At 38.2% G+C, this 18,664-nt stretch overlaps 1 protein-coding gene and 1 long non-coding RNA gene across 2 annotated transcripts in view; both read right to left on the bottom strand.

Moving 5' to 3' along the window:
- LOC311043868 overlaps window positions 1-7,494 on the bottom strand; it is a 36,907-nt gene extending 29,413 nt beyond the window's left edge. The window contains exon 1 of the long non-coding RNA XR_014600662.1: window positions 6,556-7,494. This is a non-coding gene — a long non-coding RNA (uncharacterized lncRNA). The remainder of the gene's footprint in view (window positions 1-6,555) is intronic.
- A 2,911-nt stretch (window positions 7,495-10,405) lies between these two features.
- LOC311044161 (H-2 class II histocompatibility antigen, E-S beta chain-like) lies at window positions 10,406-17,049 on the bottom strand (the record flags this gene model as incomplete). Its single annotated transcript, XM_084055580.1, has 6 exons — window positions 16,971-17,049; window positions 15,089-15,172; window positions 13,464-13,718; window positions 11,782-12,054; window positions 11,114-11,333; window positions 10,406-10,454 (listed from the first exon to the last, which is right to left on the bottom strand). Exons 2-6 carry the CDS (start codon window positions 15,153-15,155, stop codon window positions 10,406-10,408), a joined length of 864 nt encoding a protein of 287 aa, XP_083911706.1. The 5' UTR covers window positions 15,156-15,172; window positions 16,971-17,049.
- Window positions 17,050-18,664: the final 1,615 nt, after the last annotated feature.

The following is an 18,664-nucleotide window of genomic DNA, read 5'->3' as shown; positions in this document are numbered from 1 at the left end:
TGCATATATGAGACCACTGTATTGCATCTAGACCACTGTGCTGCATCTATATCCCACTGTACTGAATCTATAAACCACTGTGCTGCATCCAATCCCACTGTACTGAATCTATAAACTACTGTACTGCATGTATAGACCATTGTACTGCATTTATAGACCACATACATTGACCACTGTACTGTATCTATAGACCACTATACTGCATCTCAACTCAACACAGCTTTAAACATGTATATATAAAGCACATTTAACATGACTATGTCGCCACAAAGGCTCGGTAGATGCAGTAGAGTGGTCTACAGATGCAGTAGAGTGGTCTACAGATGCAGTAGAGTGGTCTACAGATGCACTACAGTGGTCTACAGATGCAGTAGAGTGGTCTACAGATGCAGTAGAGGGGTCTACAGATGCACTAGAGTGGTCTACAGATGCAGTAGAGGGGTCTACAGATGCACTACAGTGGTCTACAGATGCAGTAGAGTGGTCTACAGATGCAGTAGAGGGGTCTACAGATGCAGTAGAGTGGTCTACAGATGCAGTAGAGGGGTCTACAGATGCAGTAGAGTGGTCTACAGATGCACTACAGTGGTCTACAGATGCAGTATAGGGGTCTACAGATGCAGTATAGAGGTCTACAGATGCAGTAGAGGGGTCTACAGATGCAGTATAGGGGTCTACAGATGCAGTAGAGGGGTCTACAGATGCAGTAGAGGGGTCTACAGATGCAGTATAGGGGTCTACAGATGCAGTAGAGGGGTCTACAGATGCAGTATAGTGGTCTACAGATGCAGTAGAGTGATCTACAGATGCAGTAGAGTGGTCTACAGATGCACTACAGTGGTCTACAGATGCAGTATAGAGGTCTACAGATGCAGTATAGGGGTCTACAGATGCAGTAGAGGGGTCTACAGATGCAGTATAGGGGTCTACAGATGCAGTAGAGGGGTCTACAGATGCAGTATAGTGGTCTACAGATGCAGTAGAGTGGTCTACAGATGCACTAGAGTGGTCTACAGATGCACTAGAGTGGTCTACAGATGCAGTAGAGGGGTCTACAGATGCAGTATCAGTGTCCAGAGATGTCTACAGATCAAGACAGTAGTCTACAGACACACTAGAGGGGTCTACAGATCACGACAGGGGTCTACAGATGCACTACATGGTCTACACAGATGCACTACAGTGGTCTATCGATACAGTACAGCAGTCTATAGATACAGTAGCTAGTCTATAGATGCAGTACAGTGGTCTTTAGATGCAGTACAATGGTCTATATATGCAGTACAGTGGTTTATAGATTCAGTACAGTGGGATATAGATGCAGCACAGTGGTCTAGATGCAATACAGTGGTCTCATATAGCTATAGATGCAGTACAGTGGTATATATACACAATACAGTGGTCTCTAGATACAGTAAAGTGGTCTCAGATAGCAATAGATACAGTGTGGTGGTCTGCACTAGAGTGATCTACAGATGCAGTAGAGGGGTCTACAGATGCACTACAGTGGTCTACAGATGCAGCAGAGTGGTCTACAGATGCAGTAGAGGGGTCTACAGATGCACTACAGTGGTCTACAGATGCAGTAGAGTGGTCTACAGATGCAGTAGAGGGGTCTACAGATGCAGTAGAGTGGTCTACAGATGCACTAGAGTGGTCTACAGATGCAGTAGAGTGGTCTACAGATGCACTACAGTGGTCTACAGATGCACTAGAGTGGTCTACAGATGCAGTAGAGTGGTCTACAGATGCACTACAGTGGTCTACAGATGCAGTAGAGTGGTCTACAGACCACTTCCAATATATTCAGTACAGTACAGTGGTTTCTAGATACAGTACAGTGGTCTCATACAGCTATAGATGCAGTCTCCTCTCCTAGAAGTAGGCAATAGGCAGAAATTACATATTTGTACTGAATGCAAAACACTGCATGGTTCTTGCCCAGAACTGCATGACCATCTTGGATGGCATCTTGAAAATTATGCCTTTCTGCTAAGTATATTTTCCTGGATATTTGGGATGTTCTCAAGCATGCCTAAAGGTACCAGAATCAATTGAAAACCCTTTTGTATCAATGTTTAGGGAGGTTTAGTGGTACTCTTTCTTATATGCCTATTGACCGGTCTATTTCTCATAAAAAGTGCTTGTTTAAGATAAGGCTGAAAATTACCACCCCAGAATGAAATACTATGGGTAAATTATACATTTCCTGAATCCTTAGGGTCATGTCAGTATTCCAGTTGTTGTGTTTTGTGTCTCTGATGTTTCTTGATGCCACAGAACTAAAAGAAAATATATGGTTTAGGCGGAAATTGTGAGAAAAAAAAGGTTATTAAAGGTTTGAAGAGCTCCAGTGACCACTGTACTTATCATACATAGTCACCAAAGGGCTCGAATGAAAGCTCAAAGTGTCCCCTTAAAAATGATACCAAACATAAAATATAAAACATTGTAATATGCCCTGAACGTGAGCCAATACCAAGATATGCACATGTGTCTAAAATGCCATTTTTCAATGGGGGGTGGTAACTTTAGCAGCTGATAACCCCAATTTAGCTGGGCCTCAGGAAGGTCTATCATACAAAAATAATATCTAGGGATGTATAGGAATAAAAAAATCCCAACTAGAATTTGCCATCCCAGGTGGTAGCGATATGTGAGATTTTGGGGTTTGGCCCAAGGACTACTATATTGTGATAGTAATCATTGCTATAGAGTGTGTTAACAGTAACCGGTCTAACTGTCTCTCCAGGTCTTTAGTAAACATAAAATACATGTTCAGGTCAGGATACCAATTTTATCCAATCAGGAGAGAGAACTCATATTTCTATATATTATGTTTCTTTTTTTTTACAAAAAAAGAAAGAAAAATAAATCACTTGCCTTTAAGAGTGTTTGGGAGAGCTTGGGGAGGAACTCATGATGCTTTGAAACATGTTTTATCCCCATGTTTAACACTAGGCTAACGCTATGCTACATGCCTTCTTTTGCTTTAGAAATGTATTTTGAAAAAAAAAGATAATTGTTTTTCTTTTCATGCTTTCTAAACTAAATGCATCCCTGGATCAGGAAGGGATCGTGTAAATATTGTTGTGAATTTTGCCTATTTGCTGTTTGCCAAATCCAACGAGTATTATTATTATTTTCATTACAAGCTCACAACGCGAGCTTGTAGATCGGCTATTGTCACAACAATGGTGTTATGTGCTAGCTAGCACATATTCACACCTCAGTCTATCTTTCTTTGCTTATGTGTTCACTGATGCTTATTTGTCCTGTGTGTAGTGTTAACCCTGCCTTGCTGGCTCTGCTGCCCTGGTCTGGCTGGACACCTGTCACTCACCTGGGAGGTGGCTCCCAGCTGTGCTTCATGTGTGATTAGGACCAGGTCTATAAAACAGCTGTGCTTCATGTGTGATTAGGACCAGGTCTATAAAACAGCTGTGCTTCATGTGTGATTAGGACCAGGTCTATAAAACAGCTGTGCTTCATGTGTGATTAGGACCAGGTCTATAAAACAGCTGTGCTTCATGTGTGATTAGGACCAGGTCTATAAAACAGCTGTGCTTCATGTGTGATTAGGACCAGGTCTATAAAACAGGAGCTGTAGGCAGCATTCAGAAGCTCCTCAGCACCCCAGCAGTCAACACCAATGTTTTGATCCCATAGTAGTTTTGTAGTTCTTTATCTCATTTCTGATGGGCTGGTGTATTATTTGTTTTAAGGTAAGGTAAGGTAAGGTAAACTTTTATTGTCCCGAAGGAAATTTGTTTTGGGCTTTAACCCCAGCTGCAGCCACACGTAAAACAATGACAATACAAAATACAAAATACATAACAGGGGAGGGGGAGGGGGACAACATTACACAAGTGCACAGATAGTGATCGGTCTACTCTTAATGGTCACTGCAGGGCCTCATTTAGCATTTTAGTTGCCACAGGAACAAACGATTTTTTGAATCGTACATAATTCCATCTAGGTTCGCTATACCTTCTCCCAGAGGGCAGCATTACAAACTGTCCATGTAAAACATGGGTAGCATCACTGACTATTTTCTGAGCTTGTCTTAGCGTGGCCTGCTCGTAAATAGACTGCAGAGAGGGGAGTTGTCTTACTCCTATGATTTTCCCTGCAGTCTGCACCAATCGGAGCAATTTGGACCTCAGTTGCACTGAGAGGTTGCCAAACTGTGATGCCAAATCTGACCAGACTTTCCAAGACCGCTCGGTAGAACACTAACATAAACTTTTGGTCAACACTAAAACTACTGGTTAGTTTAGTTTTAGTATATGTTTTGGTAGTTTATGGGAGTCTGGTGAGGCGACGGGCACACAGTGCCTGGCTCACCAGACTCTCCACTTTTCAGTTTGGCCAGCCCATCACCTTTTTGTTTGGTTAGGACTTTAGCCAGGTTTCTATTGGTTCACTGTTACTCTTGAGGTTGCCTTAATCAGTATTTCATGGTGTATTAAAAACGTACACTTGATGTTCGTTATATTGAAAAATAAACCTTCAATTTAGTGTGAAACCTGACTATGTCCTTTATTATGTTGTGGTCCCTTGAGTGTTGGAGCCAAGGTTAAAGTGGCCGTAACAAATGGTTTCACAACAATATTTTCACAACATGCTATTTTCACAACTTTGTATCTAGAGTCAAACACAATGTAATGCCTTAACTTAACTTAAGTGCTTATCAGGGTGGGGGGTCCCCAGTTCAAATATGATTATTTTGGGGGGTCTTGGCCTGAAAAGGTTGAGAACCACTTGTTTAGATGGTATAAAGTTACAACAAGAACATCAGTGTTCAAGCTCAGCCTGTGTTGGAATAATGTCCAACATGTTATGGGGAAATATATCTATAATCTAACAATTTGAACGTTTTTTGTAAGCGTGCGTGTGCGGTTTTCTGCAGGACTGCTTGCAGCACCGAACTTTGTCACCTGTAGAATCTTGTGACGCCAGGGGTCACTGTGATGGTTGTTGGTGGTGGTTTGTGATGGAAAATGAAGCAACTAAGGTCAACTGAAAAAGCTACACTTTATACTTATTGCAGTTAGACTCTTCCTCAGTATGTAATGTATATGCTGCACATACAACCCCTCAAAATACTGGGGACCCCCCAAAATAATCATATTTGAACTGGGGACCCCCCAAAATCATATTTGAACTGGGGACCCCCCAAATAATCATGTTTGAACTGGGACCCCCCAGTGATTGGAATTGTAGGAGTTGAGGCATTACATTTCTTTGACTCAGTTCCACAGATAAATGTTGTGAAAATAGCCGATCTACAAGCTCACAACGCCTCACGTTGCGAGGCGTTGTGAGCTTGTAGATCGACTATTTTCAATGTTTTTGCCTTTCTTAAATGAATTGACAATTTGTCCAATATTTTATAGTATAGTTTGGTTGATTACTTTTGATACAGTAATGCTCTTTTTTCTTATCTCATTACATTTTTTAAAGGGACTATACCATGATTTTTTTTTTTTTTTGTGTGTTTGGTCTCCCCTACCTCTCTTCTATCCCCAAAAGTACCCCAGTTTGAACACTCAGGCTTTCACAGCAAATCTGGGGTTTCTGTAAATTGGTCTCAAAATAGGCCAAACTGATGGTACAATCCCTCCCGTTTTTCAGTTCCAACCAAAAAAAGAAAAATATTTTTTTTAACTTTTTCCACACAGAACCAGGAGATAACATGCATACAAACTGGCTCAATAGCGCCCCGTTCCAAACAGGACAATGTGGTATAGCAGTTGAAAGTGCTTTATAAGCCAGAGAGAAGTTAGTCAGAATGAGTATATCTGAGGCTTGATTTAGTCTCAAACCTTTTGAAAAACGTTTGAGGGACATAAACAATATGACATTACATATTATTATTATTTTTTTTAATTCATGGTGTAGATCCTTTAAGGTATTAAAGAGGTTTTAAAAGTCCTTAAATGGTCCCTTTACTGTCACCACCTGGGACCCCCTCAATGTGGTCGCCAAGCCGGCAGGGGGCGCCAGGAGGCAACTGGAAAGGAGAGGATTCTGTGTATCGTTCCATCGTCTGTCTGTCTATTACGGTATATCTAGAGCTTTTTCACTATTTGGAAAGGTTTCCCTATTTCCATGGGAACCCCTGTATGTTTTACGTCATTTAAGTATGTTTTAATTGTATTAAATATCTTTTCAGCATAAAGGCCCTGTAAAGGCAGCCCAACAACAAATAATTGTATTAAATATCTTTTCAGCATAAAGGCCCTGTAAAGGCAGCCCAACAACAAATAATTGTATTAAATATATTTTCAGCATAAAGGACCTGTAAAGGCAGAAGAACAACAAATAATGTCCAGTGAGGGATATGGTGTGAAGCTTTTCCAACGCGTGGTGTTGACAGTAACTCAGGTCTTCTCTTTGAGTGCATTTAAAATGTTTATTTTGAAGCAGGATGATAACAGCATAAACAAAGCCGGGTGTTTAATGGATAACAAAACAACTAACTGTGATAAGAAAATAAACCCAAAATAACTCAAAACAAACGGAAAACAAACGAACGCACGGTTGAAAAACTGTATGGTTTCCCTCTGTGATTCCCAATCCCTAATGCTGTGCACCTGTGACACCCCCACATAGGCTGTACCCCCAGATTGGCTGAAGCCCCGCCTACTGTATGCCCAGGTCAATCAGTAATGTCACAGCACCTTCACAATATCACAGCAACTTCATACACCTAGTAAACCACAATCACATTGGCTGCAACAGGCCCTTCAACAGGGTTCAAATATGTCAAAACGGACCAACAACCGCAGCAGCCAGAAAAAAAACATAAAACACAAACAAAACAAAATAAAACATAACACTAGAAAATGTGCTCCTCGGAGCACAAGTCTCCGCCAGCAGACCCACATTGGTGAGGATTATTGGTAAGGAATTTATTCCAAGATTGGAACTTTTTCTGCTAATATCTCCAGACTAAAATGTTAGCTTGGCTGATGGCACTGTCACTGATGTCACTTCGAAACATGCAATGCAATGTTTCGAAGTGATTCACCCATTTATAGGTATGTATTTCGTCATGCGTCTCGCTAGCCAATCAAAGCACACTCTTTCAACATATTGTCACGTGTCACGTGAAGCTTGACCAATGTTAGCTTGGTGGAACCAAAGGAAATCAAACGAAAACATACTCTCCACCATGCCTTCGGCCTGGCGGAGACAAAAAGAAGAACACAAAAAACACAAACCAGGTAGGCGGTCATAACAGGAAGCCCTGTTAGTCATTCACGTCTACTACATTTTAATAGTTGTCCACTTGTTTAAAGGACACGTTTGTGAAAAAGATTGATGATGTCATCATTGCGCTGCTGTTATGATTATTTAAAAGGTTGATGATGTCATCATTGTGCTGCTGTTATGACTATTTAAAAGCTGAATGAACACACATGTATTGCCTCCTCTCTCCACCAGGGGCAGCAATGACTCTCTGCTTCTCTGAAAACACACCCAGGTGTTCTGTGAAAAGACAATAAACCAATAAGAATCAGAATGTATTAACTGTGTGAACATGTTAACACTTTAGAACAACCTTCCCTTATAATAGTACATGAATCATTTCTAAAGTATTAGTTAATGTATTATTCATAACTTGTTAAATGTGTGGTAGTATTTAATGATTTAAAACTATGCTAGTTAATAGATCATGAACAAATCTCCCTGGAGCTTGTTCAGAAAGCTACGTCTCGTCTGGTGTTCAACCGCCCCAAGTTCTCCCACACAACTATCCTTCTCCGTTCTCTACACTGGCTCCCCGTAGCGGCTCGCATCCAGTTTAAAACCCTGGTGCTAGCCTATAGGGCTGTGAAAGGAACAGCTCCTTCTTACCTCCAGGCTATGGTCGATGCTTACACCCCTGCCCCGACCACTGCGGTCTGCCACCTCGGGCGACTGATTGCCTCGTCGCTTAAGGGTCCTTCTGGCCGATCTACACGGTCACAACTTTTTTCTGTTCTGGCCCCACAGTGGTGGAATGAACTCCCCACTGATGTCAGGACAGCAGAGTCACTGATGTCAGGACAGCAGAGTCACTGATGTCAGGACAGCAGAGTCACTGCCCATCTTTCGCCGCAGACTGAAAACCCACCTCAAAACCCACCTTCCTCTTTGCCTTGCCTGCTTGTTGTTAACTAGTTGTACGAACTCTTATTTTATTATTGTATTGTTTTATTGGATCTTGTTTAGTCTATACACTTATTTGTTTTATCTCTTGCTCATTTGATTTTGCTATTTGTCTCATCTGTTTAAGAAAGTATGTGGCTGATATATTGCACCTTAGCGCTAGGTATTCTCTTAGTTGCTTGTTTTAGCAGAAAATGCACTTCTGGAGATTAGTAGTTTCGTTCCCTACCTATGTTGAATGCAGTTATTGTATGTCGCTTTGGATAAAAGTGTCTGCTAAATGACTGTAATGTAATGAAATGGAATGTAATGTAATGTAATGGAAGGGCAGCTCAGTTGGTAGAACACTCTCCTTTGGACCACAAGGTTCTGTCTTTGATCCTGATAGTGATAGAATGATCAGTGTTTTCAATGAACTGAATCATTGTGTTCAGTTCACTGAAATGTTGTGTTCAATGAACTGAATCATTGGGTTCAGTTCACTGAAATGTTGTGTTCAATGAACTGAATCATTGGGTTCAGTTCACTGAAATGTTGTGTTCAATGAACTGAATCATTGGGTTCAGTTCACTGAAATGTTGTGTTCAATGAACTGAATCATTGGGTTCAGTTCACTGAAATGTTGTGTTCAATGAACTGAATCATTGGGTTCAGTTCACTGAAATGTTGTGTTCAATGAACTGAATCATTGGGTTCAGTTCACTGAAATGTTGTGTTCAATGAACTGAATCATTGGGTTCAGTTCACTGAAATGTTGTATTCAATGAACTGAATCATTGGGATCAGTTCACTGAAATGTTGTGTTCAATGAACTGAATCATTGGGTTCAGTTCACTGAAATGTTGTGTTCAGCTGAAATGGATCGCTCATGAAAGCCAAAATGTCTTGTTTCAAATGATATCCCCACGTACTCAATTCATGGAGACATCAATCCTCATGGTCCAAACTACACAGTTTACCAAGAGGACCCCCCCCCCCCCCGCCCATCTGACCACATTGTCATCAGTGTTGTCTGATACAACAAATCATTTGATTATTAAATGTGATTATTAGATTCATTATTATGATAAATGAAGCAGAAGACACATGATAATGTGAATTCAAGCGACCAGGATGGTTTACCAGGCTAGTTGTTTCACTTCTTACACAAGCATGTTGTTTTGTGTATGTTTTATACTTTTATACATAAAAAAAAAACAAAGATTAGTAAAAAGAAAGAGGAAGTGAACCTGGGTGTGTGGGAGGAGTCTAAAGATCGTCATTGGTTGTCGGCACCAGAATACGACCTGATAGAAGAAGAAGAGAGACAGTTAAATCACACACACAAATAAATCCTATGTTTGTTTGTATTTCTCCATACAATGCATAAATGTACACAAAATAACACAATAATAACAGTCAACATGTTAATGAAATATCTTAGTTAAACATGTTGAAACATGTTAATTAAACATGTTAATTAACATGTTGATTAAACATGTTAATCACCTCGTTTCTTCCACTGGAAGTAGATGAATCCAGACAGGAACATGACCAGACCCAGAACCAGACCTGATGCTCCCATGGCCACCTTGTTCTTCACTGACTCTGGCATGGAGAAATCTAACAATACAAATATTATATCATATTACATTACATTATTACAGTAGATTAAAACACCTTGTTCTTCACTGACTCTGACATGGAGAAATCTAACAATACAAATATTATATTATATTACATTACATTATTACAGTAGATTAAAACACCTTGTTCTTCACTGACTCTGGCATGGAATCACCAGTGTCATTTTATATTTGAGCTATAAGCATTATTTTAAGACTTTGCAGATCTGCTATTTTGTTTTAAAAACAGCATTTTTAACTCAAATCTGTGCTTCTGGGGGGGGGGGGGGGGGCTGGATCAACATATTTTGATGGGGATCAGCTAATGTTGGGGTCCTTGTTGACAAGAAAAAGTTTGAAGAGCACCACTGATATTATAGCAACAATAGTTTTTCAGAAACATTAAGTCATTTGTTGAGACATTTGACAGTTACAAATGTTCGCTTTAAAAAAGTATACATTCAAAGATTTGCAAAAATGTTCACAGTTTTTCTAAAATAGCAGATCTACAAGCTCGTAGCGTGGCACCAAGTGCTGCCAATGTCTGCCAATCTTAGGGCAGACACACTAACAACGAGACCATTACCATTGATATTAATGCAGCATTTATATAAGACCAGTTCCATCTCTCAGGACTGTTCTCATACTTTACAGTCACTCTCAGCCCCTTCACTCCAGCAGCTTCTGACCCTGATGTGTAAATACTATAAATTCTATAAATAATATAAATTCTATAAATTTGTACTTTGTACAGCAATTAGTAAACACAGATGATGTACCTCATCTAGACGTGACACTTAAGCTCTAAGTAGGTGAGGCTCTTGTCATGACCTTCTTATTAGAATGGTTACTTTTTTTTTTAGGATGTTTTAATGTATTTGTATTGATTTTTATTTCTGGTGTCTGTATATAGTGTAGTGTAACACATTACAGTAGATTACATTACATTACAGTAGAGTAGGCCTACAGTAGATTACATTATATTACAGTAGAGTAGGCCTACAGTAGATTACAGTAGATTACAGTAGATTACAGTAGATTACAGTAGATTACAGTAACTGACCCCAGTCCATCTTGATAGGCGCGGTCAGGCTGGGATGTTCCACCATGCATGTGATCTTCTCTCCTGATCTGTAACACACACACACACACACACACACACACACACACACACACACACACACACACACACACACACACACACACACACACACACACACACACACACACACAATTTGTTCTGTTAGTCTGTTAGGTGTGTACCTGGGTGTGTACTCCAGGTAGGAGTGGTACTGGTAGTACCAGTAGAGGTGTGTATTTCTATGTATAGGTGTCTGTTAGGTGTGTACCTGGGTGTGTACTCCAGGTAGGAGTGGTACTGGTAGTACCAGTCTCCATCAGACAGATCATCGGCATAGGAGAGACCAGAGGTCAAAGGTTCTTGACCTCTCCACCAGGTCACCAGGATCACTTTAGGATAGAAGTCGTAGCTGCTGCACCTCAGCATGTGAGTGTGTTCACCACGACGAGGGGGAGTCTCTGACTTCAGTCTCACTTTGGGCTCCACTCCTAAAAAAGATGATGATGATTATTATTATTATCATTATTATTATTATTATTGTATACCATAATAGCTCATAGTATACCATACTAGCTCATAGCGCGGCACCGAGTGCCGCGCTATGAGCTAGTAGATCTGCAATGTTTTTAAAAATCGTGAAAATGTGTGCAAATCTTTAAATATATATATTTTTAAAGCTAACATTTGTCAAAAAAGTTGTTCCAGGGACCCCCAGAAGCAAAGATTCGAGTTACAAATGTTCACTTTAAAAATATATTTATTACAATTTTCACGATTTTTCAAAAATAGTATATCTACAAGCTCATAGCACGGCACTCGGTGCCCGCTATGAGCTTTTATATCTGCTTTGAATAGAATGATAGAATGATTTATTACGATGTCATGTTATAGTTTATGAGGTGATGAGTGTTGAGTGCTGCTCTGAGATCAGCTCACCTCTCTTGTTCAGAACAGAGGAGTAGTAGATCTCAATGTTGTGTTTGCAGAATGCCTCTCGTTCTGCTCTCCATGCAGCCAGTTGTGTAGGATCTTTATTGAGGCGCTCTGCGTTCTTCACACCAAGCTCAGTGTATCCAACAAACTGATCTACTCTACTGTCCCACCTGAGGAACTCATCACCATCGAAATTCAGTGTGTATATGTACTGTATGTCCTTCAGCTCACTGGAGTTATACACACAGCGGGAAGCCACATAGAACACATATCCATCTGGAAACAGACAATTAAAAATGTCATTAATGTTCAGTTTTATTATCATCTGTATAATATCAACACTAGGCTAACTGCCCCCCATGGGCCAAATATGTCACTACATAAAGTCTAAAATAGGTTCAGGATGTGAAATCTGGCATTAAAATGTTTTAAATATCTTAAAGGGATATTTCACTTAAAAAAAAACTTTTGGTCATTTTATGGTCTACTCAGGCTTTTGTGAACCCCCCAGAAAGTTTTTAAGTTGCTTGATTCAGTATTTAGATATTTGATATTCATTTTATCAGACACGCCCCCTTCCTATACAAACCCATTATAACTTCAAACTCTATTTTTAACCCGTTTAACTATCAAAAACACCCGTCCTTGGTTCTGGTGACTCACCCTGCCCTCCTAATGCGTGAGAGGGCCGTGTTTTTTTGATAACTTTTTTCATTTATTTTTAATATATTTTTTTTGTATTTAATTTTTTCATTTTCCCAAAAAAAATATTAAAAATAAATGAAAAAAGTTATAAAAAAAACACGGCCCTCTCACGCATTAGGAGGGCAGGGTGAGTCACCAGAACCAAGGACGGGTGTTTTTGATGGTTAAACGGGTTAAAAATTGGGTTTGTATAGGAAGGGGGCGTGGCTGGTAAAATGAATATCAAATATCTAAATACTGAATCAAGCAACTTAAAAACTGTCTGGGGGGCTCACATAGGCCTGACTAGACCATAACATGACCAAAAGTTTTTTTGAAAGTGAAATATCCCTTTAAATACAATGTAATTGAGCTAACAGTTAAGTGTTGTTTCACTATTTATCCAGTTTTCTACAGTGGCTGAGTAAACAAGGACTCTGTCTGTCTGTCTGTCTGTCTGTCTGTCTGTCTGTCTGTCTGTCTGTCTGTCTGTCTGTCTGTCTGTCTGTCAGACTCCATCATGTATTTCCAGGATAACAGAGATAACACTCACAGAAAGGTTGTTATTTTGAGAGAGACATGACCGTGCTATGGTCAGCAAGCTTGTAGACCTGCTATTTTTGAAAAATCATGAAAGTTTGCGCAAATCTTTGGATATATATATATTTTTAAAGCAAACATTTGTAACTCAAATCTTTGATTCTGGGGGATTCTACAAATGTCTTCTAAATCCTAACAGTAAAAAAAAAGAACGTATGTTGCTATAATATCTGTGGTTCTCAAACTTTTTTCATGTTTTTTTTTCAAAGATAGCAGATATACAAGCTCATAGCGCAGCACTCGGTGCCGCGCTATGAGCCTGTATATCAGCTATTTTTGAACACCCAAATAAATGTAAAATGACAGATATGTGTTCCTGGATTGAATGGGTTAAACATTTTCATTAATGTTAAATATATTCAACAGTTTTAATAACTAGTGTGTTCATAGTATTCATGTACCTTTCACTGGTGGTTTCTTTAAGGCAGTGAGAAAGGTGTCCAGCTGGCCTTTGCAGTACTGCTGCTGATCCACAGCATATGCATAACCTTGTGTGAAGGTCATGTGATCTACAAACGGAGGCTGAGGGTACACCAGCTTCCCTTTGTTGTAGTCTGCGTACTGCAACACTTCACCATCCAGTGACATCATCCACTCTTTATATGAGTCTTTAACTGTGTCTGAACAGCCAGTGAGTTGAATGTGCTCATGAAACACTGGAAATAAAACAAAGATCTGACGTTAAATACAAAAAACAATCATCATCATCCTCATCATCATCATCATCATCATCATCATCATCATCATCATCATCATCATCATCATCATCATCATGTTAAACAGTCATGTTTGGTTCTAAAGGTGAATATTAGAAGTATCTTCCTGTCAAACATTTTATTCAACAGATTTAAATGTTTTTATAATATTATGAAACAGATTCATAATGATTTATTTCAGGATGTGAACATAACATTATATAATATAATGTAATATAATATACAGTGGTGGAAAGAGTACTAATGTTTTACTTAAGTAAAATTATCAATACTGGAATGTAGAAATGCTCTGTTACAAGTCCAGATTTTTTTATTTACTTGAGTAAAAGTACAAAAGTATTGGTGTCAAAATGTACTTAAAGTACCAAAAGTAGAAAGTACTCATTACGCAGAAAGTCCCATTTCACAAGTTTTCAAATGTATAAAAATCTTTTGAAAATAGCAGATCTACAAGCTCACAATGCGTCACATTGTGAGCTTGTAGATCTGCTATTTTCTAATGGTCTAAATGTATATAGGGCTGAAGTGTATATTTTGTAATCAAAATCTACAAAGTAACTAGTAACTAAAGTTTTCAAATATTTGTAGTGGAGTAAAAGTATAATATTTGTCTCTGAAATGTAGTGGAGTAGAAGTAAAAATACTGAAAATTGGAAGTACTCCAGTAAAGTAAAAAATACCTCAAAATTGTACTTAAGTAAATGTACTTAGTTAACTTAGTTACTTTACATCACTGATAATTTAATATAATGAAAGGTTAGAATCAGCATGTGTGTGTGTGTGTGTGTGTGTGTGTGTGTGTGTGTGTGTGTGTGTGTGTGTGTGTGTGTGTGTGTGTGTGTGTGTGTGTGTGTGTGTGTGTGTGTGTGTGTGTGTGTGTGTGTGTGTGTGTGTGTGTGTGTGTGTGTGTGTGTGTGTTATTAGTGTGTATTGTTCATAAGTCAGGTTGCACAGTGTAAAATAATTGATCCAAAGTCTGTTGGTTCGGGCCTTGAGGCTGAGCTACCGCTTACCAATGATATTATAAATAATAACACTATGAATAAACTGTATGTATATTTGATATATCAATATAACAGTATGTTATTCAGTATATAATCAACAGACATAATGTTTATTTATATTAATAACAATATAGATTTAATTTATCAAAAGTTAAAGTATGTATAACAATATATGTTTAATAATATAAACATAAATACACATGTATTTTATATAACAAGAGTACATCTATGAATGAATATTTTACATAATAAGAGTAGATTTATAACAGTATCTTTAATATAATAACATAAATATAATGTACTTACTTCCTGGGATCGCTTTGACATGAAGTACAGAGGAGAGGATGAGGAGGGTGGCTGTAATCTTCATCATCACTGATCAAAACTGAACTGTATTTAATAGATGAGAATAAACAGATGTTTACTGAAAGAGAAGTTCGGGAGGACTCATTCTGTGGTTTCGACAAATCAGCCAATCAGATTAAAGATATGATGTTACATCATCTGTTTCCGGGGAGACGATGGTTGGGAATTTTGAGAAATGAGAAAAACATAGAATGAAATAAAGAAAGACAGACAGAAAGACAGAAAAACAAAGAAAGACAGAAATATGTTTATAGAAGTAAAATGTTGTAATTACTTAAAAGCTTTCAGATGAGACATGATAGGAGGTTAAAGTTCATCACTTCAGATTGAAGTGATACAATATTTTAAATGTTAATAAAATAAATAATGTAGTTAGTTGGAGTATTTCTCTGTGTACATTTACACATGATGTGAAATGTGTCCTCATTTAACTCTGTGTACATTTACACATGATGTGAAATGTGTCCTCATTTAACTCTGTGTACATTTACACATGATGTGAAATGTGTCCTCATTTAACTCTGTGTACATTTACACATGATGTGAAATGTGTCCTCATTTAACTCTGTGTACAACATGATGACACCAAACAAACTGAATGTCACACATATGGAGCAACTACAGTAGTGTTACACAGTGTTACACAGTGTTTAATACTTCATATGGTCATAATTCAGAGACCATTGCTCTGATCAGTGCAATATAGGACTGGATTAGAACGCTGCAGTAAAACTCTATTAAGTATTAATTTACTTTTAATAATGTTAAACTAAGGTGTTCCACATTCTCACATTCATCAGAAGCAGTTAGGGGTTCAGTGCCTTGCTCAAGGACACTTCAACATGAAGCCAGGAGGAGTCAGGGATCAAACCGGGAACCTCTGTAAACTGAACTCACAGACGCTCCTCTAATCCAAGCCTCATTACATCTCACTGATGATACCATCACGTCATGTGATCAAAGTGTTACTTCAGAGGTGTGTGTGTGTGTGTGTGTGCGCGCGTGTGCCCGTGTGTGTGTGTTTTTAGCGTTGCTGGTTCATGTTCATTAAACATCAATTCAAGCCTCATTAAATCTCACTGCTGAAACCATCAAATGTCTTTATAAAAACACACTGGTCATGTGATCAAAGTGACACATGAGAGGTGTGTGTGTGTGTGTGTGTGTGTGTGTGTGTGTGTGTGTGTGTGTGTGTGTGTGTGTGTGTGTGTGTGTGTGTGTGTGTGTGTGTGTGGGGTGTGTGTGTGTGTGTGTGTGTGTGTGTGTGTGTGTGTGTGTGTGTGTGCGTGCGTGCGTGCGTGCGTGCGTGCGTGCGTGCGTGCGTGCGTGTGTGTCACATGTCATTTGTTTGTATTGTGCATTGTTCATATTTGGTTTTATATAATAACAGTAGATATAAATGTATATTGATAGAGCCTCCCATCACTGGAACAGTCTCCCTACCGAAGTAAGAGAGACTACCAACTATCTAACCTTTAAATTCAAAAGATGGCTTAAAGCTAACCAAATTTGTAATCACGGGTAAATATCAGCTCCATTAATCACTGTGTCTTCTCATATTTTACTGTATTTGTTTTGTCTTCTATACTATGTCTACTTGTTTTGTATTGTCGACGATGATGTCTCTTTTTGTATAGATAACTATGCCACTTTAATAGCCTGCTCAGGGACTACAGATGAAAATTAGCCAACTCTGGCTAACTCTGGCTCATTTACATGGACGTGAATAACTGACATGTTGATCAATGTGCATTGTCCCTGTTAAATAAATAAATAAATAAATAAAATATATTATATAATAACATAAATATAATGTACTTACTTCCTGGGATCGCTTTGACATGAAGTACAGAGGAGAGGATGAGGAGGGTGGCTGTAATCTTCATCAACACTGATCAAAACTAAACTGAATTTAATAGATGAGAATAAACAGATCAGAATGAACAGATCAGAATAAACAGATCAGAATAAACAGATTAGAATAAACACATGTTTACCTCAAGAGAAGTTCTGGAGTCTGAAAGAGAATGAAGGAGGACTCGTTTTATAGTTTAGAAGAATCAGCCAATCAGATTAAAGATATGATGTTACATCATCTGTTTCCGGGGAGACGATGGCAGTGAATTTTGAAGAAAAACAGTTAGAATGAAAGACAGAAACAAATAAATATGTTTATAAAGTAAAATGTTGTAATTAATTAAGAGCTTTCAGATGAGACATGATGGGAGGTCAAAGGTTAAAGTTCATTATCAACACGGCTGCTCAACAAAGTGAATGTCACACATATGGAGCAACTACAGTAGTGTTACACAGAGTATACAGTATTACACACTGTTACACTTTATTTTATTTATTTATTCATTTTTTATAAAAAAGAATTATAGACAGTCTATGTAACACAGTGTTACAATACACTGTGTTAAACACTCTGGCCCGCGCACACACACACACACACACACACACACACACACACACACACAGATTTTGTAATCAAAATCTACAAAGTAACTAGTAACTAAAGTTTTCAAATATTTGTAGTGGAGTAAAAGTATAATATTTGTCTCTGAAATGTAGTGGAGTAGAAGTAAAAATACTGAAAATTGGAAGTACTCCAGTAAAGTAAAAAATACCTCAAAATTGTACTTAAGTAAATGTACTTAGTTAACTTAGTTACTTTACATCACTGATAATTTAATATAATGAAAGGTTAGAATCAGCATGTGTGTGTGTGTGTGTGTGTGTGTGTGTGTGTGTGTGTGTGTGTGTGTGTGTGTGTGTGTGTGTGTGTGTGTGTGTGTGTGTGTGTGTGTGTGTGTGTGTGTGTGTGTGTGTGTGTGTGTGTGTGTGTGTTATTAGTGTGTATTGTTCATAAGTCAGGTTGCACAGTGTAAAATAATTGATCCAAAGTCTGTTGGTTCGGGCCTTGAGGCTGAGCTACCGCTTACCAATGATATTATAAATAATAACACTATGAATAAACTGTATGTATATTTGATATATCAATATAACAGTATGTTATTCAGTATATAATCAACAGACATAATGTTTATTTATATTAATAACAATATAGATTTAATTTATCAAAAGTTAAAGTATGTATAACAATATATGTTTAATAATATAAACATAAATACACATGTATTTTATATAACAAGAGTACATCTATGAATGAATATTTTACATAATAAGAGTAGATTTATAACAGTATCTTTAATATAATAACATAAATATAATGTACTTACTTCCTGGGATCGCTTTGACATGAAGTACAGAGGAGAGGATGAGGAGGGTGGCTGTAATCTTCATCATCACTGATCAAAACTGAACTGTATTTAATAGATGAGAATAAACAGATGTTTACTGAAAGAGAAGTTCGGGAGGACTCATTCTGTGGTTTCGACAAATCAGCCAATCAGATTAAAGATATGATGTTACATCATCTGTTTCCGGGGAGACGATGGTTGGGAATTTTGAGAAATGAGAAAAACATAGAATGAAATAAAGAAAGACAGACAG

Source organism: Gymnoscopelus microlampas (assembly GCF_963454915.1).
Source record: "Gymnoscopelus microlampas genome assembly, chromosome: 4".
Lineage (NCBI taxonomy): Eukaryota > Metazoa > Chordata > Actinopteri > Myctophiformes > Myctophidae > Gymnoscopelus > Gymnoscopelus microlampas.
Note: the sequence above shows the minus strand (reverse complement) of the source record. Positions and strands in the feature narration are given on the sequence as shown.